The sequence below is a fragment of the Nansenia antarctica genome (genome assembly GCF_963989245.1).
Source record: "Nansenia antarctica genome assembly, chromosome: 9".
In the NCBI taxonomy this organism is placed as follows: domain Eukaryota; kingdom Metazoa; phylum Chordata; class Actinopteri; order Argentiniformes; family Microstomatidae; genus Nansenia; species Nansenia antarctica.
In genome coordinates this window covers 11818560-11837858 of record NC_137679.1, presented here as the reverse complement: position 1 = coordinate 11837858, position 19299 = coordinate 11818560, and the positions used below count along the sequence as shown (strand labels likewise).

The 19299-nt window shown below is 43.9% G+C and overlaps 1 protein-coding gene across 2 annotated transcripts in view; it reads right to left on the bottom strand.

Moving 5' to 3' along the window:
* lsp1a (lymphocyte specific protein 1 a) overlaps positions 1-19071 on the bottom strand; it is a 32437-nt gene extending 13366 nt beyond the window's left edge. The window contains exons 1-6 of one of the 2 annotated variants that reach the window (XM_080538911.1): positions 18845-19071; positions 9728-9874; positions 2420-2843; positions 1465-1610; positions 803-1049; positions 477-614 (exon numbers count right to left, since the gene is read on the bottom strand). In XM_080538911.1, the coding sequence (XP_080395037.1) occupies positions 477-614; positions 803-1049; positions 1465-1610; positions 2420-2843; positions 9728-9874; positions 18845-18903 (1161 nt within the window). In that variant the 5' untranslated portion in view covers positions 18904-19071. The remainder of the gene's footprint in view (positions 1-476; positions 615-802; positions 1050-1464; positions 1611-2419; positions 2844-9727; positions 9875-18844) is intronic. The other variant, XM_080538912.1, reaches the window with a different exon arrangement.
* Between the last annotated feature and the right edge of the window lie 228 nt (positions 19072-19299).

The window sequence follows — 19299 nt, the reverse complement described above, 5'->3', positions numbered from 1 at the left end:
AGATCACCAAGGGAACTGTGTATATGTCTTCTCCTGGAGGTACGGTATTGATACATGGACATGCTGTTGATACAAATGAACACTATACAGGTGGGGTGGTACTAGCACAAGAAAGTGAACTCTGGTCGACTTAAAAGCAGCTTTTGTCTCTGACATGCTGCACACTTCAAACACACACCAATGCAAACCCATACATAGATGTGACCTGTAAACAACTCATGCACTGTGGTCATCAAATGCTGTCATTTAAAACACACACGTGCGACTTACAGACTTAAACTGTATGCATGGTCTGTAAAGATGATACAGGATCATATTGCATTACCTTTTTGTTTTTTGTTTTTTACAACATAGAACACAGAAGATAGTGAGAAATACTCTTATCAAAGGTATCATCTTCACTGAGAGATCGTAGAATATGAAATCGGAGCATAGGCAACGACAAACCAGGGGAATAGAGGAAACAGGAGTGTTACCTTATCGGTGGGGCTTTTTGGACTGAGTGGGCTGAACGCCAAATCTCCATCCACAACGGAGGTACTCAGTGTCTTCATCCTCTCTGCCGCCTCCAGCCTCCTCCTCTCCATGTCCCCCTTCATGCGTTTCTTCCCCTCCTGTGAAACACGGGCCACCCAGAGATTCAGAACCGTCTATCACACGTACCGACGCATCTAAGAGGCATTAATGGAGTACTTCTTTTAGTGGAGTGCTGACTTTTTTACAACATATAGTTGCTTTTACATATAGTTGGTCTGTATGTTTGCATGGTCATGTGTCAAATGCTCGAGTTTAGACCGGTCACCTCCTCATTGGCCAGACGTTGCTGCACCTCCTCCTCCCTCCTGTGGTCCTCCTCGTCCCTGACCCTGCGCCTCTCCCCCCTCCTCCTGTTGAGTTCCTCTAGCTCCTGCTCGGCCTCCACCTGCCTGTGCTTCAGCTGCTGGAGCTCGTGGCTCTCCTTCTCCTGGTGGCCGCGCCTGATCTTCTCCAGCCTCTGCTCCGTCTCCAAGATCACTTCTGCCTCTTCCTCAGCCTGGATCCCTGCCCTGCTTGGAGGGAGGGGAAGAGAGATGTTGACTGGATGAGGAAAAGAGACAGATTATTTGATGAAAGACATATCCCTCATCCTCACTACCAAAACATTATTTAATGAAACAGGACTGAGAATCAAGCACAAATGCTCAATTCAAGGTAAATCTGAACTGCTTTCCATCTTTTTTTTTTAAGTTACTTTTTCTGAGTGGGGCAGTCCCACTCATATGTTTTTATTTTTTTATTTGACAGATACAGTGAAGATTTAGACAGGAAGGATGGGTGAGAGAGAGAGAGGAGGGATGACATGCAGGATATGTCCCCGGCCGGAATCGAACCGGGGACCCTGCGGTTACATGGTCAGCACTTAACCCGCTACGCCACCTAAGCACCCCTAGCTTTCCATCTCTATAATAAACCATGGCTTGCTACCTGGGAGTCCTTTTAGTTTTGACTGTGTATGATGTCACTTCCTCCTTCGATGCATCTCCATTGGTGTTGCTAGGCTTCGCCTCCTGATGCATGAACACTTTGGATGTGTACGAGACTTTCGACACCTCTTTTTTCTTCTCTTTCACCTGGAAGTGAAAAGAAGGATTACATGACACATCTCAAGAGTAATTCTGCTTCAACTGAGCACTGATTTAAAGTAGTTGTGTAATCTTTTGGGACACAAAACCATGTGCCCCCCAGATGTTAAATTAATTAATCAGCTAAAATGTGCCGCCTAATTTTTCACGAGCTATTATCGATTATTGTTGCTACTGTAGCTCCTCACAAGCCTACTTAACTAGCGAAATAGAAATCGGTTTGTTGAATCTGTCACACATGCCATCTATAATGTCACCACTTTGATATTTATAATAAGCTAGCTGAAATGGACCGGTATGTGTAACCCATGTGTGAATTGATACAAATTGTATTACCACTGATCTTGAGTGATAGGCCTAATACACTACTGTTATTAACTACCAGGTTAATTGATCAATATTTACATTGCTCAAATTATACAGTATCTTACATTAGACTACTGAAATATTGCACTATGTGCAATATGACAACCCTAGTCGTCTATCTGTACAGTATAGTAGAGTGGATAGTGTACATAGCCTTTATTTATGTAAACCAGCTCCTTCCCTTCTTGTGTTTTTTTCTTGTTTTTTTTCTTTCCTAACACCAGGGGAGCCACCCCTCCTAAATGTCGTTGTTTGGTACCTGTACTGTAGCAATGACAATAAAGACCATTCATTCATTCATTCATTCATTCATTCATAACAATTTCCATGTCTGTTATGAGATTTGGATGTACCGTATATACGGTTCCGCACATATTTGGCCTATAACTAAAAGGAAGATCACAGACAGTGATGCATAAGAGAACCCTTACCTCAGCATCTGGAATTTGGTCCTCCTCTCTCTTCTTGAGCAACCTCATCTGCTCCTCCCGTTGTTTCACGGCCTCCTCTTTCTCCCTTTGTACCCTCTCTTCTCTAAGCACCCCCTCCTCACACTCTCTCCTTCTCTCACACTCCTTCTGTGCACACTTCTTCTCCTCCTCCTCCTCCTCCTCTTCTTCCGCCTTAGGCTGTCTCTGCAGGCGAGTGGAGGTGGAGAGGGTGGCCTTGGCGGAGAGGGTCTTCTGTGAGAGCGTGGGGGCTCCGTTCACAGCCGTGTCCTCCTCCTCTGTGCCCTGGCCGAGCTCCTCCATACGCTGCTGCCTGCGTCTTTCCAGGCGCTGGGTCCAGTCGCTGAAGCCCTCGTCCTCCTCCAGAGAGAGCGAGCTGCTGGGCTTCAGGTCGCTGGAGTCAAACCTGGAGTAAAAGTACCACACCAGAGATGGGACAGGTTACAAACTATTCAGGTTTCTCTGACCCACCAAAAGAGTACACTGTGGTTCAGTCCCAATTAAATCCAAGAATGTCTGCTGACGGATTTAACTGTGTTAGCTCACTGAAGGTCCTTTTAGGTGCGACGGGGGGGGGGGGGGGGGGGACAGGGGGGGGAGACAGGGGGCTTACAAGGACAACAGACCCTGTGGAGGAGAGAAAACGCAGCTGGACAAAGAAGCTCACACCTGGGAGGGCCGGCTGCTGTCAACCAGAATAAAGTGATTTTGCAACAAGAGCTTTAGCGCCAGTGTAAACACCGGCTTAGGGCTACCCTTAGGGCAGGGAGGAGGCCAGTATGGCCACGACAGGCAATGGACGTGTGGTAAATGTGGATCAAGGCAGCGAAGTTGACCATCATCTCCTCTCCTTGTTCCAATTCAACAGCTGAGACGTGTAGAGGAAGGTTGTGAGACCCAAACATGTCTGTGTGGAAAGGTCTATGCTGATTAAACAACTGGCTAATAGGTCTCCTCTGTGATTATTATTTCTAATAGGAATGCTACAGTATCAGTGATGTGGGCTAGTCGACAAATGGGCATACAGCATGTGTGTGATAAGCATAGAATGGAGACAGTCGTATGGAAACACTATCTGATGGCAGATCCTTTTTTCTCCAAATGTTCCTCTTGCTTCCTCTCAAATGTTCCTCTTTTCCATGTTTCCATTGACTTTTCTGATATTTCAGCCTCATAAAGGCTTCCATGACTTTCAATAATGTCTCTTTGGTCCTCATGTTGACAGACACCAATAGCAGACTCCAGAGGCAAATGCAACGTTTATGAATGAATGAATGAATGAATGAATGGTCTTTATGGTCTTTATTGTCATTGCTATAGTACAGGTACCAAACAACGAAATTTGGGAGGGGTGGCTCCCCTGGTGCTAGGGAAGAAAAAAAAAACAAGAAGGGAAAGGAGCTGGTTTACATAAATAAAGGCTATGTACACTATCCACTATACTATACTGTACAGATAAAATTACTAGGGTTGTCATATTGCACATAGTGTTATTGCACATTCATTTAAAGTGTCGCAGTTTGCAGGCTAGAAATGTACACATTTGTGCCTCAGCACTACACCTGATTTTTTCAATCCAGCAGCTGCCATCAATCCGTCCAGACTGTCCAGGGCCTAGAACCTAGGTCTTTGCTGTGTTCAGGGCCTGGATGACCCTGGGGTAGAAGCTGAGCTTCAGTCTGTTAATACTAGACATTGACAGCTCTCTAATCCTGCATATTAGTGCGGTGGCTTAAGACCATATTTGAACATAATGGGGACGCGCCGGACAAAAGCACCACATTTTTTCCATGTGCTCTACATCACCATAGCTTTCAATTTTTGGTGGGAGCCACTTCATCAAGATGACCGATATCGGCCATCTTGGATTTCCAAGGTAGCCGCCATGTAAAATCTATAAGTGCAAATATCTCGGCTTCCAAGCCACTTAGAAGGTCAATCTTGGTGTCAAAATATACATTTTCTGGGTCAGGGAATGCATTAAAGCTATTGAGAATATCATTATGTGATTTTCCTTTTTTTTTTTTTACCACTGCACTGACTGAGGCTCGTATCGCATCCTCTGGCACAGCTGACTCTTTCCTCAAAGCATCCCACCTCACTAGGACAAGACATGCCCACCAAGTGAGCGCTCTGGCACTGGGGAAGCTGCAGCAGGATGCCTTCTTGGACATGGTGACTGAGGGACCAGGTGATAAGAAGATCAAAGAAGCTTGGAGACAAGATATGATCACCAAGAGTCCAACATTCCAGTACTGGGATTACCATCCTCAACTTGGAAATAATGGGTCTGATATTTGTACGTGCCCACAGATAACAGGATTTCCCCCTCTGTGTGGAGTCACTGAAGGCTCTCGTCCCATGGTTCTTCGCCCTTGATCACCAGAACTATGCCAGATGGATTCCTGTCCACATCCGCGACATGGAAAGCTTGCCCACGTCCATTCACAATGAATTTGAAGAACATGGTCACTGGGTTATTCCCAAGACCACAAACAGATTCTCAAGCATACCGATAGACCAGGCTCATGAGCAGAATAATGATCTGGTGAAGGGTTCTGGGGGTGCAGTGGGACTCACCGAGAATCCCTCAGCATTCAAGAAGTGGATGATCGCAGGGCCTGAACAAGCACGACTCCTAAAAGAGTTTGAGCAGGAGTATATTTCAGAAGAAGGCAATAAACAACAACACCATGAAGAAGGAATGTCTACACAGAAGACATTCAAAGAACAAGCACTAGCTCTGGTGCACACCATCAGTGGGATGAGCAATCCATTCCTAGATGATACCCCCGAGCTTCTAATGCTGGACACACAAAATATAACTGACGAGTCTGTGGTTAACACAGTCCGCAATGTGGAATCAGTGGGCAGAGATCAGTACAACAAGTACCATGAGAGAGTGATCAGGAACCGCACACACTCCATTCACGAGCCCATCAAAAAGAACTCAATGCCTCTCTTCAGATGCCCAACACCCAAGACCAAGACCAAGCAGGCAGGGCAGATCTCAATGTTGAAGGATGATGTTGCACTCTTCTCCCAATTATATATAGCCATGCAACACAGAGCTGCCAGGGAATTGGCCAGATTTCCTGCGTGACCCTATGAACAAGCAGGAACTCTTCACCTTCCTCTCCAGGAAGATTGCATCCATTGCCTGGCCAGATGGTAAGCAGGTCTTCATTACATCTGGCACCAGAGTGGTCGGCACAGACACCAGCCACTTCATACTGCCATGTAACCATGAAGAGGCCGACACCAGGATACTGATTCATCTGCTTGATGCCCTGGAGCATCGCTCTTCTACCTGCTTGGTACGCACTGTGGATACAGATGTTGTCGTTATCCTCATCGGCAAGTTCCATGCCCTGCTCACCAAGTATCCAGCTGCAGACATCTGGGTCGCTTTTGGCACTGGCAAGAACTACAGATATCTTCATATCAATAACATCTGCCATACTCTGGGCAAAGGTAAGTCCACAGCACTTCCAGTCTTCCACTGTTTCACAGGCTGTGACACAACCTCAGCATTCTGTGGGAAGGGGAAGAAGTCAGCATGGGAGGCTTGGAAGTCCTACCCCGAGGTCACCCAGGCCTTCAACTACATGGCAGCGAATCCGCACACTCCCGTGACCATAGATGCCCAGCAATTTCAACTTCTGGAGCGCTACACAATCGTCCTTTACGACAAGACGAGTGATGTGGAATCTATTAATGAAGCACGGAGAGAGTTGTTCTGCCAGAAGAACAGAACGATGGAACACATTCCACCAACACAAGATTCCCTTCTGCAGCACTTGAAGCGAGTTGCCTACCAGTCTGGGATCTGGGCAACATCTGAACTGGCTCAACAGCCGACACCCAGTCCAGAAGGATGTGAATGGACATTGGATAGAGACAGCCAGGTCTGGCTTCCTGTGTGGAGCATTCTACCAATGGCTTTGAAAGCCTGCACTGAACTGGTCAAATGTGGCTGTAAAAGCGCAAGTGGCTGTGGTGCAAAGTGCTCATGCAAGAAAGCACACTGGAAATGCACAGAGCTTTGCAGTTGTAAATGTGACCGATAATTTGATGATATAAAATGCTTTGTTATGTTAAAAAGTGAAGCACATAAAGTTCAATTCAATTAATGCATGTTGTCCATTTTTCAATATACATGCTATTGAAAACATACATATTAATATATGTCCAGCTGCTTAGGAACCGAGTTGAAAATGATGGATACATTGCCAGAATGAACATATTTATTAGATCTCGGCACAAATAATCATCTAGTGATATTCTCAATAGCTTTAATGCATTCCTTGACCCAGAAAATGTATATTTTGACACCAAGATTGACCTTCTATGTGGCTTGGAAGCCGAGATATTTGCACTTATAGATTTTACATGGCGGCCACCTTGGAAATCCGCCATCGGCCATCTTGATGAAGTGGCTCCCACCAAAAATTGAAAGCTATGGTGATGTAGAGCACATGGAAAACATTTGGTGCTTTTGTCCGGCGCGTCCCCATAATTTTGCTAAGCTGCCGCACTATATATAATATTATGATGTGACAGTACACACCTGACTAACCAGAAACACCTGGCAAGCTTGTTATTGCCAATACTTTTGGTTATCTGAAATAAGGGGACTGTAAGGGGGTTGTCATTTCTAAATGGTGAAACCAATCCAAAAAAAGAAAACACTGATTTAAATCTGAGAATCTCTACTTTAACTTTAACTGTTTGATTGAAAATCCAAACTGTTAAAAGAAGACAACATGCTTAATCTTTCTAATACTTGGAGGGCACTATATATACTGTATAGCATATTGCCACAGGTATTATTACATATAATAGTTTATGTGTTTATATTTATTATAGAGATTATTATAGTCCAACATTACATCTGATTCTAATTATCAACTATGCCAGAGTTACAAATTACCATTTTATTCTGTCTGATATTGTTTTTTATTATGGACCTCAAATAAAAGGCTATGTAGCCACAAAGACATTACCTCATATGGTGAAACAGTATTATTACACAATAATTACAGCACTTAATGGTGATTAATTACTATACAGTTAACATTTACAAATATCTCAAGATTTAATTCACATGTGCTATAAACCACAGTTCTTAGAATACAGTATTCTTGTCTTTATTGGGTCTAGACAGCATGACTATGCTAAGCTAGCTGTCAGAGCAATATCTCCACTTTGAAACGAAACAGTTTGTTTACATTCTTGTTGTTTGTAAACATTGGAGTAAAACAACCGTATATTTTGGATTACGGTGACAGTTGTAGCCTATCAAGCTCATGAGACATAATATTCTTCAAGAATCAATCAATCAATCAACAAATGTATATATGAAAAAACAGCTTCACAAATTACGGCTTGTGGTTTTAAATCTCTTATGGTGAAAAAGCTCTAATCCTTTTACCCTGGATCTTGATACCACCTGATTGGAAGTGCCCCAGAGAGCACCATTCTATTCCCTCAGGCTTACCGATATGGACACGGCTGTGGACCACACAGAGGACATGCTGATTGGCCGATATGGACACGGCTGTGGACCACACAGAGGACATGCTGATTGGCCGATATGGACACGGCTGTGGACCACACAGAGGACATGCTGATTGACCTGTTGTTTATTGCTCCAGAACCTTTCTGTCCTCACCATAACAATCGGCCTCTAACACTATGCACATGTTTTTTCTCTTCTTACAATGCAACCACACAACAATAGTGCACTTGTAAACATCACAGCGGTCTCCCCAGGTTACTGAAAACATCTGCACCTGCGATCTGTGCTTTTCCGAGGGTTCTATTAATTAGTTGTCAGAGTGAAGCATGCGATTTGATATGATTTAACAGTCCACCTCTGTGCACGATTCCCTATTCATTAAAAAAAAAAAGCCCTTTAATTTAAGACTGTTTCATCTTCCCAGGAGCTGCTTGAAAGGAATGCAACAGGCATTCCAAAGATGATTAAGCAGGTTGGCTCCTAAAAGCAAACGGATGTTTCCAGATGGCAGTTTAGATAAAATACAAATCTACAATCGCCAATTAGTAGTAATGAGCAGTGATTCAGTGGATGGATTGTTCAGGTGTTTTGTCAACTGTCAGATAGTTGTTTATATGTTATGAATGCTTGTTCTGCCACTAAAATAAGTATCCGCTCTGTTTGGATGGAATGTTTCTGTAAGGGTTGTTGTGACATGTCACGTTGCAGTAATGACTTTCGGAACGAAGAGGAGCGAAGAGAGAGGCATGTTGTTGAGAGAGCATGCATGTCAGCGACACTGAGATCGCGCAACAGCAGCCAGGACTCTGTGATGACGGTTTGTCTGACTCTTGGTCTTCTGAACTATTCTTCAGACGTAATATTTAACCCCCAGGGAGACACAGTGTGGAAACCGCAAGCAGCCTGGAATCATCCCAAGCTTGTTTTATGATCAAGCGACAATTACAGACTACTGAGACTACATCATCATGTCTTGTTACTACGGCTTAGAATGGTGGAGCCATTGATATGATATAGTGCTGATTTTCCTCTTCCCTCGCCACTTGGAGAAGGTGTTGGACAGGCAGTCCGTAATTAACTCTCCGAGATTAAAAGTGGCAGCTATGCTGAGGGCTATAACATAGTAGTCGTTTCCCAAAAGGCTCTGTAGTAAACATTCTTCAGAGATTGTGTAATGAGAAGGCAGCTGTGTCTCCTTCACACTGAGTAAGAGAAAGAGAGAGAGAGAGAGAGAGAGAGAGAGAGAGAGAGAGAGAGAGAGAGAGAGAGAGAGAGAGGAGAGAGAGAGAGAGAGAGAGAGAGAGAGAGAGAGGGAGGAAGAGGTGCCATGGGAGGATAAGTGTACTCCTCTAATGGAAATATTTATTTTTTGTAACCATGCAACCTTAGACTCATGGAGCAGTCCTATAAACCTTGTATGGCAAGCAAGGTGAAACTATCCATATCACAACGGTATGCTCCTTACTCTACAACCCACTGCATTACCAGATACCAAAACGTCATAGAGAAACTGTAGTCTGGATTTGGGATATCTGAAATATTAATGAGTAATGCCAGAACTAGGAACAATAACTGTATCATCTTTGACGGGTGTTTGTACTTACAGTGTACTTAAGGGTTAGATTGGGGGTAAGACCCCTGCGACATACCAGCGTCATGTCCAGGGGGTGTACTTGTACATCAAATCGCCTCACGTTACTGAAACAGGAGATCCTATGGGCCATTAGGCTCCAGAACCATCGGCTCTCAAGGCTACTTCTTGTACTTACAGTCCGTCATCAGCCAAGGGGCCGTCGTCCTGCGGCAGGCCTTCTGCGCCTGACGTACTGCCCGTGCTGCGGTAGGACTCCCGCACCCTGCGCCGGTGCTCCCTCTCCACCTCCTCAGCATCCTCGATGCTCCGCTGGGCCGTCACTCTGCGGAGAAGAGCCATGTTGTTATAATGAACCCAAATTAGAAACAGCCTGACAACAGACCCCGTCTTTTCTGGCTGACATCATCCTCATCACTTCCTCCTCCTCTCTCCTGGGAAGATGTTTCTCAACAATGAGGACTGTTTTAGTCCTGGAGATGTCGAGAACATGTGCTCCCACAGATGGGCGATGTTATCCCAGCGGAACATCGGAAACACAAACAGCATCCTCTGTATACTGTATCTCGCCCTTACGTATACACATGTAAGTGCCTCGTCCTGTGTTTGCATTTGTGTGACCACACATTTATCACAACATTGTGAAATACGATTGTAAACAACTACTTTGTAGACCAAACTAACCCTGCGAAACACCAGGGGTCCAATGTCTATCTTCATTGATTTAGATGTTTCCTGAAAATGCTGTGTATTGATTTCAGTATCTATGATTAGATACACCCTTTTTTTGCTTTAGCTGTAGGCCCTATAGCTTTCTGTTGTGTATATAGAGGGACAGACAGCCTATTACCCAGAGGCTAAACCTAGGAGGACTACACCGGTCAATAGGTACCATCTGGGTGTCAGAGTGTCAGATTACAACACTCACTTCCATTTGGCTTCTGGACCAATTAAGGCAGCTGGGGTCACTAATAGATCCTTAATGGGTCCCACCTGAGACCCCATCTGTTTCAGTGACTCTCCCTTTTACAACATGCTCTAAAAAGGGTCTTTGGAAGGTGGAAGTCCGGATGGCCCGTAAATGATCTCCCTAACATCACAGACATCGTGGTATTTTAGCCTGGCACATTTTCAGACCCATTACTATAGTTATTTTCAGTTACAAGCTGTAAAAATCAGCTCCCCCCCACCCACTCACCCCACTCTCTTTCTCTCCACACCGCCTTCAGTCACTTTCCTTCCTTCCTGTGTTCTCATCTAGCATCTGCTGGAAGACTTTGTGTGAGCCAGGAGTGTAAGATATAAACCTTAAACTGAGGTGCTGAACCCCTTTGAGTGATGACCAAGGAAGGTGCTCGTTCCATAGAGTAACATAGAAAGAGCACACCTAGCAAGGAGGCAGGCACACCGCTGTCCGTGTTCAGGGAACGTGGCAGCGCCGAGGCCATCCGCCTCAACTTTCCAGCCCTCTTATTATTTCTCCCTTTCATCAGATTTATGAGATTATCTCATCCTTGGCACCGGGCAAAATGTCTGACCCAGATGTACGTAATTAATCTTTCACTGGTTGCTTTAAAATCATCAGGATTACACATGGCCTTTTCTGTCTTTCAGTCGTTGATGTTTCTCCCCATTTAACCATATCTCAGCTACCCATTTTCCATCCCTCACTTCTTCATCTTGTGTCATAGTACAGGGGGCAATTCCTTCTTTTTTTTCATGGGCCCTCATACTAGCGACAAAAGATACATCAAAGAAGCTGGTTTATGTTGCCTTTTCTGACAACTGTAATAATGCGTATGGTCAACTTCCTCTGAGTCACGTTCAAAAGCAACAGTCATTTTGGGCTGAGGAGACAGAATCGTTGTGAGAAGTTGTGAGAATGTTTTTGTTTCAGGTTTTTTTGCCCTTTGTAAATTCACACCAGAGCAAGCCTGAGCACGCTGCCGCCTCAGCACGGAGCTGAGGACAAACACATTACTGGCTCAGATGTGTCAGTATTGTGTGTCACAGATGAGTGTGATGAGCAGGAGTGGAAAATGCCAGAGGCTTACCATACTAACCCGATCTCACAATCAAATGTGACACGGTCAGGTGAAAGAGGGTTTGGTGAAAAAGTTTTTTTGTTGATTTTTTCAGAATCAGAAAGTGCAGATTGTAAGCTTTCAAATGATGTGTCATAAAAATGAAAATGTGAATATTGTCATGAAAATAGTTGAAGAAGATTATGCTTATTTGAATGTTGGTACACCTCAAATGGAGAATGGGAGAAACTCGCTCTGAATCAAAACACACACAAAACAGCTGCTAGTAGCTGGCAGCTAAGGAGGAACATCGCTATGAACATCTAACTGCATATTTAGCACATCACAACATGCTGATAGAACGTCAACATGGTAACAACACATAACTACACATAATTAGATGATGACGCAGTCCATGCTTTTGAACACGTCCTAAAGGTTTTAGGCATTCGTAGGCATTTGTTTGGTTGAGCTAACCAATGTCTCACAGTGTCTCAGTGTTACAGACAAGGTTACTCATCACACAACCATGGTCACTAAGCCACCTCTGCTACATGGTCATATGATGTACAGTATATATGGATATCTGGATATGGATATATCTCATTACAAATTATAATGTCAGAATGCTAACAAATGACAGAAACTTCCATATTCTACATTTGAATAAAAAAATATGTATATGTACTGTGACATTATAAAGAACAGCTACATGTTTTTAAATGTCTCTCTTTGACATTTGATGGGGAATAATCAAGCAAGTCAACAGGTTGACATTATGTCTATAAATACATCGCATTACTTTGGGTAGAAATTACAATGTCAAAAAGCTTGATATTATGACATAAAAGTCCATATTGCACAATTATTTGAAAGAATATGTATCTAAGACGGAAAACACATTTTATTATTATTTTTGGGCTTTTTGGTGACTTGAGGATTGTCAACATCCGGATACACACACACACACACACACACACACACACACACACCCACACACACACACACACACACACACACACACACACACACACACACACACACACACGCACACGCACACGCACACGCACACACACACACACACACACACACACACACACACACACACACAGGCATATATATATATATATATATATATATATATATATATATATATATATATATATATATATATATATAAACTATTCAGGGTACCCAATAGTGATGGGACAAATGTATCAAATGTCCAAATTAAGCACTCATGTTTACTATTTGGTCAGCAATTGTTTGTACGGTATACAATCAATGCCTGAAGTCTGTGATCTGAAGATATTTCTGTAGACTTCCGAATTCATCCTAGTGCTGCTGTCAGCAATTACATCATTAGTGAAGACAAGTGAGCCATAGTGAGTGGAGGCCATACATGGCCATAACACCCCTTCCATCATATTTCATGGAGATGAGATGGTATGCTGTGGATGTTGGGCAGTTCCTTTTTTCTCCACACTTAACTACGTATTGCCATCACTCTGGTACATGTTCATATTTGTTTGATCTTTCCACAAGACCTTTTTCCAGAACTCTGCAGATTTTCTATGTTTGTTTTTTTTAGCAAACCCCAACCTGGGCATCCTGTTTGTGTGGATAACTAGTGGTTTCACCTGGCAGCCTCTGTACTTCTGTTGATGAAGTCTTCTGCTGATTGTAATCTCACACATTCATGCTTACTTCCTGGAGAGTGTTCCTGATCTGTGGGACAGTTGTTTTTTTGTTGTTGTTGTTTTTTTTAATCATGGTGAGCATATTTCATTCATTCTCTTCCTTGGCCTACCAAATTTGCTTTGATATGATTTCTTTTTTTTTTTAAATTTTGTTTTTCAGATTTTATCCCTTTTCACCCAATTTGGTAGCCAATTTAACCCAACTTAGCATCCAATTATCCCCTGCCTATTGCATTGGATCCGCCGCCCGACCCCGTGGCCGGCAGTCCCAGAGGAGGGCGCCAGGCAGACTAGGCTGACTGGCTCCTCGAGCCCAGTACCGTTATTCCGGCATCCCAGGGGGCGGTGTTGCGCGACGGATCCTAGTCCAGAAATACTCCTATACCCCCCCTCGGAAGCGGCCGGCCAATATGCCGCTTCCCGTGTGCCTCGGCCATTATCTGGATCTGGCGAGCCGGGATACGAACCCCGGCCCCGGTGGGCAGCATGCACTAGCGGCCAGTGCGTAGACCGCTACACCACCGCGGGGCGCATGATTTCTGAGCCCACCAGTGCTTTCTTTCCTTTAAATAATGTTCCAAACGGTTGATTTTTGGTAAGATTATGGTTTTGCCTATGATTCTGATTGATTTCTTTCTGATATTTCAGTGTCATAATGGCTTCCATGACTTCCAATGACATCTCTTTGGTCCTTACGTTGACAGACAACAATAACAGACTTCAAAGGCAAATGCCAAGTCAAGAATCTAGACATTGACAGCCCTCTTATGACGTGATGTGATGGAACACACCTGACGAACCAGAAACACTTCAAACCAATTGTCCCATCACTTTTGGGTACCCTGAAATAGGGGGACTAGGTTATAAAAAGTGTAATAAAAAGTGAATAAATTCATTTCTGAATGGTGAGACCAATATGTACACAAATACCATCAAATAAAAGCAGAAAATATCTACTTTAACCTCATAGTAATTGTTTGATGTAAAATCCAAACCTGTGTGTACAGCCAAAAGAAGAAAAATGGTTCATTGTCTCATTACTTCCGCAGGGCACTGAATACAAAAAACAAAAGGTCTGCCCTTCACAGCTGCTCTAAGGACGATGAGTCATTCCTCAACTATGACTCCCATGTAAAGTTTGCCACCTGGCTGTGAGGTATTCATAGCACTCAACACCAGCGGATGATCACAGAAAGAGACAAAACCTTTGCCCCCTGATACATAGGAAGAGTACCGAACAGATGTCCTGCCATAGAGAAACATTTTTTGTACAAAGTAGGTTGAGTCATTATGTTCTGTTTGGTGGCCTTCTTTCAACCACTTAGCACCAAACCCTCAGACACACGCACACGCACACGCACACGCACACACACACACACACACAGAAACACACACACACACACACAAACATGTTAACAGAACAGTCGTAGCGCAAACGCCCTGTCGGGGGGGCTGGCTGTGGCACAGGGGGTGTGTCTGAAATATTTTTGTTACTTTCAAGACCAGATTTTTCAGGTCACATAATGGCACTTAACCTGCGAGACGGCACTACAGCACTGGGCACTATTCTCACCTGCAGACACACATTTCCCATATACCTGTGTTTGGACTACAAAGTTTAATTGCATCCCTCCTATGTATGTCTGTGCTTGTCCTGAACCCAGTTTGTTGTTGCCCAGTAAACATCTGATCTCACAGGAAACCACATTTTCAGCTTAATGTTATGAGCTTGAAAAGTATTATTCACTCTGAACCAAAGAATAAGGGCTGTCATTTAGTGATGAAATGATGATGATGAAGTAATAACATGGTTTCCTCTCTCTGCTGAAAGTCATCCAACATCTGTGACAGAGACACGGAGGAGGGGATGGTGGCAAGCTTATTCTGGGTTGATGTCATTGTTGAAACAAGTTGCAACAGTTCTGGGGGCCATTGAGTCAGTCAGATGCATGTTGACAATACTACAGTGAAGAAATGACATTCCAATAAGCTGTCGAACAGGTCATCGAATAAGCTCAGTAGAGCCTTTGACAATTCAGAGTGCCATGACATTAAAAAATCTTCAGGGTACCCAATAGTGATGGGACAGATTTATCAAATGTCCAAATTAAGCAGTCAATAAGCACAATAAGCTCAGTAGAGCCTTTGATAATTTAGAGTGCCATGACATAAACTGTACTCTAAAACCAAGCCTGTGCAGATTTGTTTTTGTTTTTTATTATTATTATTATCTTTACCTGTACTTACCACTGTGTATGAATTAATAATGCAAATGCAAAAAGTGCTCTGAATACCCTAATATTGACTTTCCCCCAATGACTTCCAAATGTACTGGACACTTTAAAGTGCATTTCAACATGGCCATAAAGAGTGGACATTTTAAGTGATTTCCCTACTGTGTTGCCACGGATACGGGCCTAGTGGGTGAGGTTGGGGTCCCCCTGTGTGTGTCAGCAGACACTAATCACCATGTTATGGCTGGGTGTCTGCCCCCCCCCCCCCCCCCTCTATGCAGCGCCCAAATGGAGCACAGATCATTACCTCCAGCACCGCTAGATGGGAAAACCTCAGTCAGAACCCTAGTGGTTTATTTGGCTACAGAGTCTAGTCAAAGCTCATTACGCAGAATGTCTGCATCATGGCTTAACTCCATGGAAGTCATTTGTTGAGGAGGGGGTTAGAGTGAATGTTTGTATATATTGATTGGTTATCCGAGCTCAAAACAGGCACTCTCATCGCCCCCTACCTGGACGGATGCCTTACGGATGACATCACCACCAACCTCCCAGGGCGATGCAGCATCAGTGACGATGTTGACAAGAAAGCCGTCTCTCTCACGCTTGTGTGATTTAAAACAGATCAGCCCTGGCTGCATGCCTTCTTTGACCCAGTGAAATGATTGGCAGAACATCAGATAAAGTGTGTCTTGGGCTCCAGCTAGCTGTGTTTGTTAGAGAGTGTGTTACTCTGTTTGTTATAGCAGTAGTTGTTACTATTTTTCTTCGTTGTTGTTGTTGTTGTTGGCATCGACAGTTGGTTTGACTTCATCGCAACCCGGTCTAGGCATTTCTCTATTGAAAAGTTCTTTACACCACATAAATGTTGTTTACCCCTGACATAGCACCTCTGACTCACTTGATGAGTCCGATTTGCGGTGATGACAGTCTTTGTGATGGTGAAAGGGGATGTAGGAGTGTCTGTGAGGTGATGTCATCCGTCTCTATCCACTCTCCCAGAGCGGTACCATCTGCTCAGAGGATTACCAGACGTGCTTCTTGGCATCGGATCGATGCAAACCTCTGTAGTATTTATGAGAGTTACTTCCTCAACTCTCACTCAGGGATTTAGCATTTGGCATAATCTTGTGATAACTTGTTAAGAATGATCTGTACAAGTAGTGAAAACACCACCGCTCATCCGTGATCACGGATGACTTTGCTGAGGTGCTGGAACTGAAGAGTATCAATAGAGTGCAAAATAGCAGCATCTCAAACACACTCAAACACTGTGCAAAAAAAACGTAGTTAAACTAGTTTTTTTTGCACAGTGTTTTGAGTGTGCGGATGCTGTTATTTTGCACTCTAAGAATGATCTGTAACAATGTTATACTGGAACTTAGTGACAGGGCCACACCAACACTTTGAGACTGAAATCCTCCTGGAACCATGCTAACACGACCATTGTTGTTATAGTCAAGCTAGGCAAGCAGAGGAAGCCTGAAGTCAAGTCTAAAACATTTGATCTTTGGACGTTTATCACTTGTTGTGCATTGGCTAATCAAGTGATGTCGTTAGAACCGTTTATACCACTGCATTCACTTGACACTGCTCTATGCCTGAAGAAGGTCTATGAAAGACCGAATGCTCGCAATAAAACATGGATTTTTGCAGATTTGAGTGTGCGGATGTTGCTTTTTTCCCACTCCATTGGATACTCTTCATACTCTTCAGCTAAGTCTGATTACGGATGAGCGGTGGTATTTTCACTATTTTATCACTTCAAAACAGTGTGCAAAACCACAACTGCCATAATAGCAGCACTCTACTGTAAGTGCTACGTAAGTGGCAGAGCCTCTCACAGAGCTCGTCGTATGACATTGCAATGAAAAGGAACCTTGTTGAGTGTGAAAATGCAAAGAAATTAGTCCAGTTTTACATGACCTCTGAACAGCCCAGCTACAGCACACTGTCTGGAAAAACCACAACTGGCTCCACCTGAAATCCTCAAGCGTCTCAAACAGGGAGTAATAAAACAGTATGGATACACAGCCAAAACAACAGGATCATTATTTTTCACCAAGACTGAATGAATGCAGCATTCAGATTCCATTACTTATTCTTCTGTTTACCGAAACGGTAAAAATGTCTCAGGTCCCTTTCACGGACCGTAGTTTCATAAAAGGAGGAAAAAGCAGGGGTTTCGACTGATCAGCAGTTTTTAGACTGTAATGGCTCTTGGTTGATGAGTGTGTTATATTCATGTCTCTTGTGTGTTTCTTGTGTCATTCCCCCCCCCCCACACTTTGTGTTGACTGATTTGTGGACTTACAGAGGGTAACTAAATAGAGGGTATCCGTTTACTTACTGTACATTGATCTAAGACCAAATTTCTCCCACAGAGAAATGCTGGAGATCAAAAAGAAAACAACTCTTACATGCTACCACCCACAAGCAGTCCTCCCACAAAACAACTACTCATGTCACCCCTAGGACCTCTGACACAGGTCACTGGCCCAATTTCCCTCTTCTTTAATAAGGGAGCCTGGGGCAACCCTCCCTCCCTCCCTCCCACTCTCTCTCTCTCTCTCTCTCTCTCTCTCTCTCTCTCTCTCTCTCTCTCTTCTCTCTCTTCCCCTCTCACTCTCTCTCTCTCTCTCTCTCACTCTCTCTCTTTTTCTCCACAGAGAAACAACAAACAACCCAGGGCAGGAAGAAAAAGGGGGTTGTCTCTAGTGACATAGCATTCCATTCCCTGTCCAGGTTTTGTCAACAGTGATCAACACATTGGTCATTGAACCCTCCTGTCTGTCTATAATCAGAGCAAGGAGAGAAAGCCCCTGAACCTCCCAGCATGCTGTATGGTCTGTGACCTCGGACCTGAATACATACTGTAATCCCCTGGTCCCTAATCAGGCATACCTATTGACCAATAGGAGATCAGCTGTTGGGACACACAGACACATAGGGATATTTGTACTATTTAAAGCAGATCCGTGTAAATAGTCTGAACTTTGAGCTTGTCATTTTCCTCCAGAAATACTAATTTAAATTAATATTAAAGGAGGACATGCTTCACACGTCAACATGTGGATCTGTCAACTGACAAGTCATACCAGAGATGCATATTCTGTCCAGAATGTTCTCTGTATATGTGCTTGAAGTGTCCGTGCTGTCTCCACTACCTGTGGCTGGTACCTCACACATTTACCACTGACTTGAGTGCTGACTTATGTCCACAGAACAAAGAGGCTGGACTTGCAGCCTACTTTACCTCCACTAGCATACTGTACCTGGAAAACACCATACCTAACATTATTCAAATTATTTCTACTGTATTCACACTTTTCCTCACCTTAGAAGGTTCTGCAAACCCTGCTTGCTGGAGTTTCTCCTCAAAATAGCGCTGGACATGTCTTCTTCTTCTTTTTTTCCCCTCTATGAATATTAAAATAATATCACAGTGTTGCTCCTCTTTCTCCACAGAATAACAGAGCCTCTTGTCTCTCGCAGTCCCAAGCCCAAAGGGCAGTCTGAGGTTTCCAGGACAGATTTTTTTTCTTTACTACTCCTCTTTTTCTCTCTGTGACGAGCATGCACACAGACACACACGCTCACACACACACGCTGACACACTCACGTACAGGGTCCTCTTAGATCCTGTCCCCCACGCTGCCTATTGAAAATGTCAGGAGAGCTCAGAGCAGCACTCTCTCTCCTCTCCCTCAGAGACAGGGTTTAGTCACTGCCCCTCCTCCTCCTCCTCCTCCTCCTCCTCCTCCTCCTCCTCCTCCTCTCTCCTCTCCCAGA